Source organism: Lycorma delicatula, chromosome 10 (assembly GCF_047948215.1).
Source record: "Lycorma delicatula isolate Av1 chromosome 10, ASM4794821v1, whole genome shotgun sequence".
NCBI lineage: Eukaryota > Metazoa > Arthropoda > Insecta > Hemiptera > Fulgoridae > Lycorma > Lycorma delicatula.
In genome coordinates this window covers 30655010-30668786 of record NC_134464.1, presented here as the reverse complement: position 1 = coordinate 30668786, position 13777 = coordinate 30655010, and the positions used below count along the sequence as shown (strand labels likewise).

The 13777-nt window shown below is 28.4% G+C and overlaps 1 protein-coding gene across 1 annotated transcript in view; it reads right to left on the bottom strand.

Moving 5' to 3' along the window:
• The window catches only part of LOC142331443 (D-beta-hydroxybutyrate dehydrogenase, mitochondrial), a 367681-nt gene that overhangs the window by 3774 nt on the left and 350130 nt on the right, over positions 1-13777 (bottom strand). Inside the window, exons 2-3 of the mRNA XM_075377359.1 lie at positions 10395-10547; positions 4178-4367 (exon numbers count right to left, since the gene is read on the bottom strand). Of these exons, the coding sequence (XP_075233474.1) occupies positions 4178-4367; positions 10395-10547 (343 nt within the window). The remainder of the gene's footprint in view (positions 1-4177; positions 4368-10394; positions 10548-13777) is intronic.

Genomic DNA, 13777 nt, shown 5'->3' with positions numbered 1-13777 from the left:
TATAAAACTTAAATTTAAATTTCAAATGAATATCCTTTGTTGTTTTTTTTTTTTATTTTTTAAGCTTAAATACAAATTTGTGCCAAATTAAAAATAAACAGCTACCAAAAGCTTTCCTTAAATTTGGCTGATTTAAAAATTTTAAACATTCAAACTATCTTTCAAAAGTCAATCTTACTAATTTATTTTAATCCATACTTTTCCATACTTTATTGCACTGGTTGTAAAATGATTTCTTAGGTTTATAGATGCCGTAAATCATATATATGATTTTTGATCCTCAAATATGCTTATTCGATTTATGAAATGTTGTGAAAACGTAACTTCAACAGGAAAGGGTGTCTGAATTAACACAAACTGATTTAGCTTAATATTTTTTTATATTTTTACGAATCTAAATAAAAACTAAACAGAACAAAAATTAGGATACAATATAAATGAAATGTTTAGTTTTATTTCAGTACATACAATGAATATATCAAGTTTATTTTTTATGGTAATCAATAAAACACTTTGGGTGAAGTCCAAGTTTACACTTATTATACAAAAATACTGTTGTACTATTACATTGTTGGCAGCGAATCCTTCTATTATTTACATTTTTTTTTCAGGAATATACTTGTCAACTGAGTGTTGCTGAATTGTTACAATTAAACCCTGTTGGTCGTCCAAGTCACTGCATTTGTGGAATTGAAATTTTTTCTGTGTCATTTTCCTTTGATAATAATAATGTGATAACTACAAGCCATCAAAATTTGAGTTGTTCGACTTGCTCTTTGAGGACATATTGATAAAGCTTCCATAAATTTACTGAAGCTACATTAAGAAAGTTTGAAAACAATGGCCACCACTATTTTTTTCCTTTCATTATTATTCGATAGTTGCTGACACCATTGTCCAATGAATCAACCCCACCCATGTAGCAATTGCATTGCTTGATGAGATCTGGCTGTTGGATTGAAATTTTAATTTTTTCACCTTAGATTACCTTTTGACATTATTTAGAGGTTCATTGGACTAAATACTTTTAATTAGAATAACAGGAGTGTTGTTGTTCCATTTTGTAATAAAAATTGAATTGGTGGTATCAAACTGATAATTGAATGTCCCATGAGTTTCCTTACACAAAGAACAAGGATCTTCCAAAGGGCAGTTTTGAATTCTATTTTCATTAACTGTTCCGGTTGTGAAAAAGCCTTCCTTCTTCATAAACTTAACAATTTATAAAAACTAAAAACAAATCCATCAAAATAAATGCTGTGCTCTCCTTTCTACAATATGCAATAAATTTTGAACAACTGAAGCACCTAATCCACAGCTAAAATCTACTTCTGCTTCTTTTCCTCGACAAACAGAAAAATTGACAAAGTATCCTTGTGAAGAACATAAATACCACACCATGTAGCCAACACGTTTTCCTTTCATGAACATTTTACATGAATGGCGACCAAAGTATCACTTGTTCATTTATTGAAAGGTGGTGAACAGAAACAACGTATTTGTCAAAGTTTTTATTCAGAAGATCAATGAAAGGCTGCACTATGTTTATGTGATGAATGAACATGTCAATAACAATAAGTCATTCTGAATATTCATTGCTGCTGAAGTTGTGAAAATGCAACATCAACTTTTTTCTGTCTGGATATAGATTATAAATAATTGATGATAAAATAAGTTTACATAGAAAAACTATTGCTATTTTTGAGTACGTAATAATTAGTTAAAATAATATTATACATTGGAGTTTATTCTTATAAAAAATTATTTATTGTCATCTCAGAAGAAGCAAAAAATGATTAAATTTAGTGAACAGTAACATAGAACACTTATTACCAACAAAAAAGTTTTCGTTATTATTTAATAATATGCAAGACTGTTATTAAAACAGGCTATTTAAAAACGGAAAACAAATATCATTTCATGAAACAATAATGCAAAACAAATTATGTTGTGTTATCGCAACTTCAGCTAAAAAAATAAATTTAAAATTAAAAAGATAATTTTATTTAAAATTCCTTAGTTTTATTTTTATTTAAAATATTAACAAAAACAATCTACAATAAAGGTTTTTCGCAAAAAAGAAGTGAATTTTGTGTCTGTTAAAAATAAGAAAAGAATTGGAAAAAATCATGTAATGTGAATATTACCAAACATAATCTAATATTCTATGGAATGTCTATTTTCTTTATTTTAAAGTTATTATGCATAATTTCATATAAAATAAACTTAATAAAAAAGTTTTCATATCATTTTTAACTTACAAGTGGTGACAAAAATAGTTAGAATACCACAGGCCTTGAAAAAAAAATTGGTAATATAATGATAGGACCCATTACTTTTTAATCTTTACATAAAACTAGCAGTTAGTGATGTTAAAGAACAATTTAAATTCGGAATAACAGTACAAGGTGAAAAGATAAAGATGCTGTGAGTTGCTGATGATATAATAATTCTAACTGAAAGTAAAAAAGATTTAGAAGGAACAATGAATGGCATGGATGAAGTCCTACACAAGAACTACCGCATGAAAATAAACAAGAACAAGATGAAAGTAATGAAATGTAGTAGAAATAATGAAAATGGACCACTGAATGTAAAAATTGAAAGAAAAAAGATTATGGAGGTAGAAGAATTTTGTTATTTGGAAAGTAGAATTATTAAAGGTGGAGGAAGCAGGAGCGATATAAAATGCCGAATAGCACAGGTGAAACGAGCCTTCAGTCAGAAATATAATTTTCTTACATAAAAATGAATTTAAACGCCAGGAAAAGATTTTTGAAAGTATATGTCTGAAGTGTAGCTTTATATGGAAGTGAAACTTGGACGATTGGAGTACCTGAGAAGAAAAGATTAGAAGCTTTTGAAATGTGGTGCTATAGCAGAATGTTAAAAATCAGACGGGTGGATAAAGTGACAAATGAAGAGGTATTGCGGCAAACAGATGAAGATGGAAAAATATAGTTAAAAGAAGAGACAGACTTATAGGCCACATACTAAGACATCCTGGAATAGTCGCTTTAATATTGGAAGGGCAGGTAGAAGGAAAAAATTAACGTAGGCAGGCCACGTTTGGAATATGTAAAACAAATTGTTAGGGATATAGAATTTAGGGGGTATACAGAAATGAAACAACTAGCGCTAGATAGGGAATCTTGGAGAGATCAAATCAGTCAAATGACTGAAGAAAAAAAAAATTGATAGGACATCAACAGCACAAACCAGTTCCAAAAATTTCAGTTCTACAATTTAGTTTTAATAAATAATCCTTTAATAATATTATTTGATGACAGAAAGTAAAAAAGATGCTAAATAATTTTATAAAATTAATATTTACACATTTATGTATCTACCTACTTTCACTGAATACAAATTCTCCAGGCAATTTTCTTGAAGTTCTGCTTGAAAATACTTGGAATATTACAATTACACCAGGCTATATATTATTATGTTATAATATTATTTACTTTATACCTTTAATACAGAATGAAAAAACTTTGTCTAGACAAAAATAATGAAAGGAATATAAAAAAAAATCTAAAAGAGACTATTGAATGAGTTTGAAAAGCATGAATATTCCTGCAAATCCTACTATAAAGAGTTTTCCCAATTTGGTTTTAGATCTATTAAGCAAATTTTTCAACTAGCTTTCTTTAAGTTTTATGTGAAAATGCTTTGAATAGAAGAACATCAGGTTGTATATCGTTACATTGTAATACAATACTAAGCAAAAATTCTGGAAAAAAATCTCTAATCTATGCAAGTAGACCATGTAAATTTTTGTATAAAAAATCTTTCACTTAAGTTATTTGTAAAAAACTTACTACCTACTTGCTAGACGAACTTTCTCTGCAAAATAAAAACAAATAATTAAACTCTATTGATTTAGTAGAAAGTGAAACTTAAACTTAAACATATATAAAAAAAATGTATGACTTAGTTGAACTTTTTCTTGAAGTTGGTTAAAAATTAATAAATGCTTTATAAAAAAAATTACGTATGAATGTACTGATGAAAATTAGTGGTTTATTATTTTAAATTTATTGAAGTCATAAATAACAAGAATTTCTCTCAAGGCAATCAAGTGAGAGAATGAGCAAAAACAATCTTTTTTTAAAATTTTTTTTTAAAAAGAGATTTTATTATAATAGTACACACTTATATAGAAATATTAACTTACTGTACTCGTGGCCTAGCAAAGAATTTTTCACTTGGTATTGTATCAGTCTGCAAAGTAATGAAATGTACACCCATTGGTCCAAGTTCTTGTTGTAAACCACTACTAGCACCAACTACAGCATGTCTAGCAGCACTATACACAACTGCACCTCCGCTACTTTCACCACCAGTTCCAATAGTCAAGAAACGACCTGTCACATCACATAAATAAAAATCTATGAATATTATTAACATTTAAATAATGAATATATTTATTTTAGTTTAAAAAAATAATTATTAAGTTTGGATTCCTCACTTCTCTGCCACCATTCATTTCTATGAATCCCTAACAGTCTGCAGGGATGATTTCAGATAAAATGTAAAGAAAGGAGGGCCATCAGTCCAGAGAGTTACATGCCAGAAAACTGACATAATTTAACCAGCATGCCTATGATTTTTTAACTAATTTTTAACCTGGTTCCTTTAGTATCACAATACACCTGCTTCAACAGCTGATCTATGATGATAATAAATAACAGCTCATTTAATCATTGATTACCCATTGACTGTGGTCATTTTTCGGTATTTGTGTTTCCACTGATGCATTATAGGACATCCATACCTTGTAATATTTCATCTCATATAATACTATATGTCATTCATTGATAGAACTGAAATTGAATTTTATATTAAAATGGTGCAGTCATCCAGATCCAATATGGATTTAATCCTTCAAATGACTTTAGAATTATTCACTATGACAAAAAAAAATTAGGAGAGTACACAAAAAAATACATCTGTTGCACACAAAGGATATCAAGGGGAAAATTGGATATGTCATCTTAAATGATCATACAGGACATAATCAATACTGCAGCCAATGCGTTAAACTGATTAGTCACAATTTAATATAAAAAACTTTTAAAAATAATATATTCTTAACAAATGAAAAGAAAAAACAATTATATAAAATTGTGATAAACTTTCTAGTTATTAAATTACTACAAAAAAAGTTTACTGCATCAAAACTCTAATGAACTTTAATGTTAGATTACAAATAATAAGTGTGTGTACTTATATAATTTTCTCCATTTCCAACTATATTAAACGAGACATTCACTAGATTGGTGCTTGCAAATACTCTTCAGATAAATATCTAAAAATCATTTTTGGGTTTTTTAATTTTGATTTTTTTAAGGGGTGTGATGGTGTATCAACACAGGGGTGTGATGGTGGCTAATCAACAAAGCCACTACCTCTGTTACTGTAAGTGCAACGCAATTGGCTGCAACTACCTCCATTACTTGACTAAAAACGTAAAATAAAAAAAAGAGAAACAAAGTACAGTCACCTCCTACTGGTGTTTGTTAGGTAACACTAAGAAATGGGAAAAATACATTTTGCCTGTACTTTGTACGGATAATCAGCTATAAGTAATATTTTTAAGAAAGAGGTTGACTATTTTCAAACCTGCTTTTTCAAATTTTTGAGTTCTGTACTGATCAAATTGTTGCTCTAAAGAAATTACAATATGCTGATTGTTTTTTAATTGTACAGTCTTAAATGTTTATTTATTATTATTCTCACAAGATGAATTTAATGAAAAACAGGAGGGTCCAGACCTTGGCCCTCCTATAGAATATATGCATATACAAAGCATATCTTTCTATACCACAAGAACTCAATCTATTACCACATTAGTGTTAAATCACTAATGTGTGTATGTACAAATAAAAATGGTTACTTGTTTTGGGTTTTGGTAATCTGAATAGATGACACAAAAAATATGATTAATTGATGGTAAAATATATGTGATCTGCACTGCTAAGAGATACAAATTAATATTAAATCATGCCACAAGGCTTAAAACTAAACTATTTATGTATGGGTGTATTTAAAATCACTAGAATAATTTTTTTTCTCATGTACACAAAATAGATAAAAATATTTTATCATATATTTTATTGTGATAATAGTCCAGGAAAAAATGATAACATCATGTTTTGATAAAAAAAACACTGCATTTATCATGTAATAAGGAAGAGAATTAATCACTGTAGTTTTTTTATTAAAATTTGCTTTCTTTATAATTCTTCTATCATTCACATGTGACACGACACAGCAAAAAAGGTAAAATTTTTCATGAAAAAAGTTCCAGTTAAAGATCTATCTACATATATATTAACAATAAAAATACTTTAAAAAAAATTCCAATTACAGGTTAAGTAATGTATTACCCAGAGGACAATGAAAAAAGAAGTGTATTGTAGGGAAGATTTTAATAAATTAAAAAGATCTACTTAATTGAGATAATTAAAAATTGCTTTTTCTTGCATATGGTGTTTTGCAAAGAGTATTTTTAAAATTCTGAACTGTAATATAACTATTTAAATTGAGAAAGTATATACATGATATATATAAACAAAAAGAACTTTCCATTCTTTTAAGCACAATATTATATTTATTTCCCATAACCTTAAATATGAATAAAAAGCAACTATATTTTTTATTCAATATAAAAAAACAATTACTCAATGTAAAGGCATTAAAACAATTTATTGCAATTAGTGTGTGTGAGCTTTCATGCAGATGTGTTTAGTTTAAAAGTAAATTTGTTTTATATAATCAGGTGTATAAAAAAACCACAAATGAAGTTCACTTAAGTGTAATGGACCACTCAAGGGTACTGAAGGATGTTGAGTGCTCTCTATATCTCTCAATCCATCCTTTTCCTCCTCCCACTTCTACATAATATTAACTCTCTTTCATTCTTCCTCTCTCTTACTGCACATATGTATTTATTATTCTATTGTAATATAGGTCAATGTCTTCTTTTTTTTGTTTTTAGTTTATAAGTTATTCACACATATATAAACAAACACAATCTCATTCATTCCCCTTTTCTCTATCTCTTTTTGTATATGTTTTTATTCTTAAGTAGATACACAAGTATCTATTATGATAATCTACTTTTATACTAGTACTTTATTTTAATTTTTTTTTTTAATTTCACTTTCTAATTCATTAACAGTGTACAATATTTACAATCTGGAAGTAGAAATTTACATATGTAAATAAAGATTCCATTTTATTTATATACACTTAGATGAATTTAAGTTGTGCTCATTTATTAATACAACAGTGCATTCGGAAAGTTGCTCTGCACTTAATTATTTCTTTGTATTTTTATTTAATTATTTTATAAAAACAAATATTACAATACTTTACAAAAGGTGTTGAAAATGACCTCCAACATCAATACAACACTGTGCACATTTCAATTTGTTTTCAGGCACTTTAACCAGCTGATGTACAGGAATGTCTTGTACATATGTCGTTATTGCGGTTTTTAGTTCATTAATCCTGCATGGTCTGTTGTGATACACTGCTTGTTTCGCTGCCCCCCCCCCCCACAGAAAGCAATCTGGTGGAGTCAGATCAGGCAATTGTGCAGGGCACAAACCCCTCATTTCGTAAAAAAAGTCATTGACCTGTTAACTGTGTGCGCTGTAATCCCTTCTTGTTGGAACCAACTATGAATAATCTCCATTTCTGTTAACTGACTAACAAAGTATGTTAAAACAGCACAATAATCTCACTATTAACTGTATTTTCAAAAAATATTGGACCCACAATAAGTGTTCTACTCACACCAACCGACTCCAATTTTAGTTTCATGTATAGATTGCTTGCGTAATTCATGCGAGTTAATTGTTGACCACAGTCATGTTTTTCTGTGAATTACCCTCCCAGATGAAACTATGCTTCACTTGCAAAAAATGTAATATCTAGGATACCTATATAATTTTGGCCAATAGAACGTTTAAACCATTGAAATAATGCAATCTTTTGGCATGATCTGTAGGTTTCAGTTCTTGAACAAATATTACTTTCTAGAGGAAAAGTTTTAGTTCTTTTCTTACAGCTTTACATGTGATTGCAAGTCTGTATCTTGCTGCTGTGCTAACTTATGTGTTGACTTTGATGGACTACATTTCTCGTGACTATTGATTCCGATAAATGAAACAAAGCTTGTTCAATCACACCTCAATTGACTTGGTTTATTACTGAGCAATGCCCAATAAACCTACAGGATAGCCAACCTAATGAAGAACTGAAAGCTGAAAGAACAAAATGTATCACATAATTCTAATGCATACTGCAAAGTGACTTCCGAACGCACTGTATATTCATAAAACATTAGAATAACCTTTTATTTTTAGCATCTAGAAAAGCTTAAACCAATAAGACAGCTTTTAAAGTTATTTATTATTTTGTTACTCTGTATTTTAATTAAGTTATGGTCAGTTTATTTTATTAAATTAACTTAGTTTATTTCCTTATGTTTAAAGAATGTTTTATTCATTGATTTCATTCAAATGTGATGAAACCAAAAAAAAAGCATTATAAGCTTCATAATACATATATAGTATAACACATAAATTAATCCAGACATTTTTATTGTACCTACTTTACTGTGCCATATAAACAAATATATGAAAGAAGTCAGATTTTGTAAATTAATAAAAAAATATCAATGGGTAAACTCCACAGAATACTCTTACCTTTACTAAATTATGCCAATATAAAATGAACAATAAATAAAAGGGCTTCTCTAACCCAGAAAGAACATCATAAATACTGAAAAAATAATTTTTTAAAAGTATTTATTATTATTTTTTCTACTTATATATATATATAGATTCATTCATAGGTGTAATTGAGAGCGACTCATTACTCAAGAAATTCACTTTTTTTTATTTTATAAAAAAATAATTTAATTAATTCATTTTATTAAATGATCTATTAAGAGATCTTAAAATTAATTATAATTTTTCAGAAATTATTATAACTGAAACTTTTTCAATTATTTTGCATTTGTGATTTGAAAATAATGATTTTTTTCATATTATATCATACACCTAGGATCATTTGCACCAATTAAAAAAATCATTTGATAAATGTTTCATGAAAATCTGAGTAACTATTATGAAATTATAGGGCACAAATAAACAAATAAAATACATCTCCCAAGTATAATCTGATAGAAGAGTTTTTCAACGTATTGATAGAAAACAAATCTTCATTATATTATTATTGGTAGTTTTAAAAATTGAAGATTATATTAAACTTTTTTATAATGCTAAAAATCATGAATGAATTTTATTTTTTTTGAAGGAGGATAAGAGGCCTGGGTCTACCCATAGGAGATTCATCTAGTAACTAATTGTGTAATCAATGGAAAGGAAAAAAGTTACTGAACCAGTTCCTAATTCAGGTCCTATCAGTTCCTGATAGGGGGGGCTACTGCCTATGGATCCTGATGGGTGGATGGATCCTATGGAACTGATAGTGCATCCCCCTATCAGTTCCTAATAGGGGGATTCACTAATTCTTTTGGTCCTGGCATCGTCAGCATGCAGAACTTAGAAGGTTGAACATTACCTAAAGAAATATTAAAGGAAAAAAAGGGGCGAAGGATAATTAAACGGGAAGTTGTAAGAAATAATAATTTACCCTCATGAAGGTAAATTGAAATAGTTAACTGTTTTACTCAGATCCTTTTTACTTTGTTAATGCATGCATAAATTAACAATAAAAACTGTAGTAAGCAAATAAAATTGTTTTTTTTTTTGTCTTATCATACAAGTTAATAATTATTAACTTAATTTAATTATTATTAAATTTGATGTTTCTTTGTAAATATTACTTTGCAAATGAGCAGGATGTATAAGCAGGCACATATATACAATTGCACACACACACACACACACACACACACACACACACACACACACACACACACACACACACACACACACACACACACACACACACACACACACACACACACACACACACACACACACACACACACACACACACACACACACACACACACACACACACACACACACACACACACACACACACACACACACACACACACACACACACACACACACACACACACACACACACACACACACACACACACACACACACACACACACACACACACACACACACACACACACACACACACACACACACACACACACACACACACACACACACACACACACACACACACACACACACACACACACACACACACACACACACACACACACACACACACACACACACAAATAAACAATTGTGTAATTTTAATTAACTATCTAAAATTTATAAATAATTTGATTAAACAACGATTTAAATAAATAATAATTTTTCACCCTTTGTTGTTCTTAACAGAGGTAAAAATGCCCTTGCAGTTCTCAGAGTTCCAACAACATTGACTTTCAATACGGTATCCCATTGGCAACTGTCTTGTGATTCCAATCTTCCCTTTAAGCAAACACCAGCTGTATTTATTACACTCCATAAACCTGCAATCAAAAAATGTAAAAGTCTAATATAGAATGTTATATTATATTTGTGATTATTACATTCATCATCAACAGTTTCTGGATTTTATAAAAGAATTAAAAATAACTGATGTTTTAATTTAAAAAATATTGTAGAATTTATTTCTCATATCTCATCGAATGCAATTTTGTTAGGATCAATACTAAGATATATAAACAGTTTATATTACAACTAGATTGAAAAATGTGAAAAGCATTAAAATATTTCTGTCTTTATTTATTTATTTAAAAAAATAGAATTGCTTAATCATGGAACAAGTATATAAAGGTAATACAAAGGAAGAGCTATCGATAAATAGTTATTGAAATAAACATCTAAACATAAAATTTTTATTTAAATAAAATAAATCATACATAAATTGAATTTTTAATCATAAAAACTGTTAACATAAAAACCCAAATGTAGCTGCATAAATTGAACGTAAAAGAAAATTATCATCAGTAAAAATAAAATAAAATCAAGGATCTTATCCTTAAAAAATAAATAAATGAATGTAATTTTAATACTGTGGATTACAAATAAATGTCTAATCAAATGGAAAATATTCGATATGACAAGTCAAACTTCGATTTTTTTTTTCTTTTAATAAGTTATTAAATTAATAACATAAGAAGTAAGTAGTTTTAAAAAAAAATTCTAAAATTATATACAAATGAACAGATCAAACTGCATTTGTAGCTGCAGAATATAATTATTTATAAAATCTAATCAAGTGCCTTTTGCTTATGCATTTTTCCTTTTCTCCATTTTAAACATTTTCACGGATCTGTGCTTCATCAAAACATATAAAATTAAATATGTCAGATTGAAAACTAACATAAAAAGTTAAAATGTAGAGAAGTATGTAAAATATCTCAGTCACTGATATAAAATTAGTTATTGTAGAAAGAGCATTTGAAGGATACAAGTGATACTAATTAAGAGTAGCTTTTCTTTTAGAGCGATAGTGTCCATTATTCAAATATTCCCAGTGGCTAACAGAGCGAAATGTCATTTGTAAACATAAAAATGTTCTCCATTTCAGTGGGTTTGGTATGCTGAACTGCAACAGTATATATTTGGTTCAGTGAAGAAGGTAAATGGAAAAACACTTAATTTCTCACTTTTATTAATAAACCTGGCATGGGATGTTTGATATTTTTCAGAATAGCTAGCTGTTTTTTTTGAAAATGAATTTTTCTAGTGTATGATCACCTCTATAAGTATAGTGTTCAAACACAACCTTATGGGAAAATGAGTAAGTTATAATAATAGTTGAAAGTGACCTCCATTAAGCGATTCACATAATTCAATACGATGCTGCATGGACAAAACACATGTTGTAACATTTGTTGAGGAATTTTAATGACACATTGTTCAATTTCACTCTGCAATTTGGGAATGGTGTTAGAATGAGTTTTTTAAGCAATGTCCTTAAGGTATCCCCATAAGAAAACCCTCAGGAGGGTATAAATCAGAAGAACAAGGAGGCACAACCACTTCAAAATCACTTGTCCATGGAAATCCTGATCCACAAAAGTCATAGTGTTGTTGACTGCGTGAGTTGTAGTATTGTACTGTTGAAACCACGTATACTCCAGCCGGTTTGCAAGTATAATGTTTACAAATTAATGTAACATCTGTGTGTAGCGCTCACTGTTCACTATGCCATGAAGATTCACCTACACAATATTACACACCAAACACCCACTTTTTGTCTGTGCAGAGGAGACTCGTGCGGCTAAAGTGGATTTTCTATACACCAAATGCGTGAATTCTGGGCATTCATGTATCTGTCAAGGTGGAACCGTGCCTCGTCAGACCAAAACCAATCACTGAATTCATCCCCATTTGGCATTACAGATGACATGAACCACTGACAGAAAGCAACATGTTTTCCAGTATCTACAGTTAACAGCTCTGCTACATTGCATTGCTTAACCCATTTTTCCTTGATTAAACCAGCAACAAAAGAAGGAAAATTCTTCCATATGGTTGCATCACTTTTTGAACATTGTATTATGGTTAATGGCATCTTATATACATATAAATTCAATAAATATACATTATTAAACAGTAAAGACAAAATAAGTGATAATAATTTTATTAATAAGTCAATCCCATTTTGGATTTATTACTATCATTATTCATAATGATATTTGCTCTCTTACTGCAATAAATATTTATATCTCAAAATGATATCAAATGTTTGTCAGGTACAATATAGTACCTCCACATGAAAGAAGAAAGTTAAAAGATGGAAAGAAAAATGAAGTCCCAGCACCTTGAACAATCCTGATCAAAGACTAAATTATATAATGTTTCTGTCATTCATATTGTAAATGACAAATACAATATAATAATAATATTTATTTATTGTCAATTGAAAATTACACATACAACTATATTTAGCATATGTATTGATCCTTGACGCAAGTAGCAAAAGAAACCTTGTGGACTGCCCGCAAGTTCATATCATTACAATAGGATGATTTATACAGAAACTAATTTAAAATAATTAATTACAAATACAATATAACTAAATAAAAATACATGATTTTTGTAGCATGATACATAAAATAAAAAATAAAAACAAAAATTTTAATTTGAAAAATTAAGTTAAAAAAAAAATACATAAAACCAGAATGTAAAATTATTTAAGTTTACATTGAAATCAAATAAAATAAAATACAAAAAAATCATAATTTTAAAAAAATGAGAAAAAAATAATTTCATTATGGAGAAATAAAGAAAATACATTAACTATGAGACAAGAAATAAGACTACTCACATTCTTGTGAATAAGACTATTCACAAGATAAGACTACTAAATATTATTATGAATTTATATTGCCTTAGCATTCACTTAAACAATCACAATCACAGTTTTTTTATATTTAGATATATTTTAAATTACCAAATTGAATGACAAAAATAAATCTACACTAATAACAATAAATTATATTAATATATATTATATATTATTACATATTATTATAATGAATAATATCATAAAACAGAATAAATTAATATACTACTTAACATTAAAAAATCTAAAAAAAACAATAACAAACAAGATCTTAAAAAAAATGGGGTTTTGTGTTTCACCCATTCATCTACTTCTTTGATTACATTACTATTTATTCTTTGGAAAATGATTGAGGACTTTGTTAGAAAATATACTGATGTAATATGAAAATTGACGTTTGCA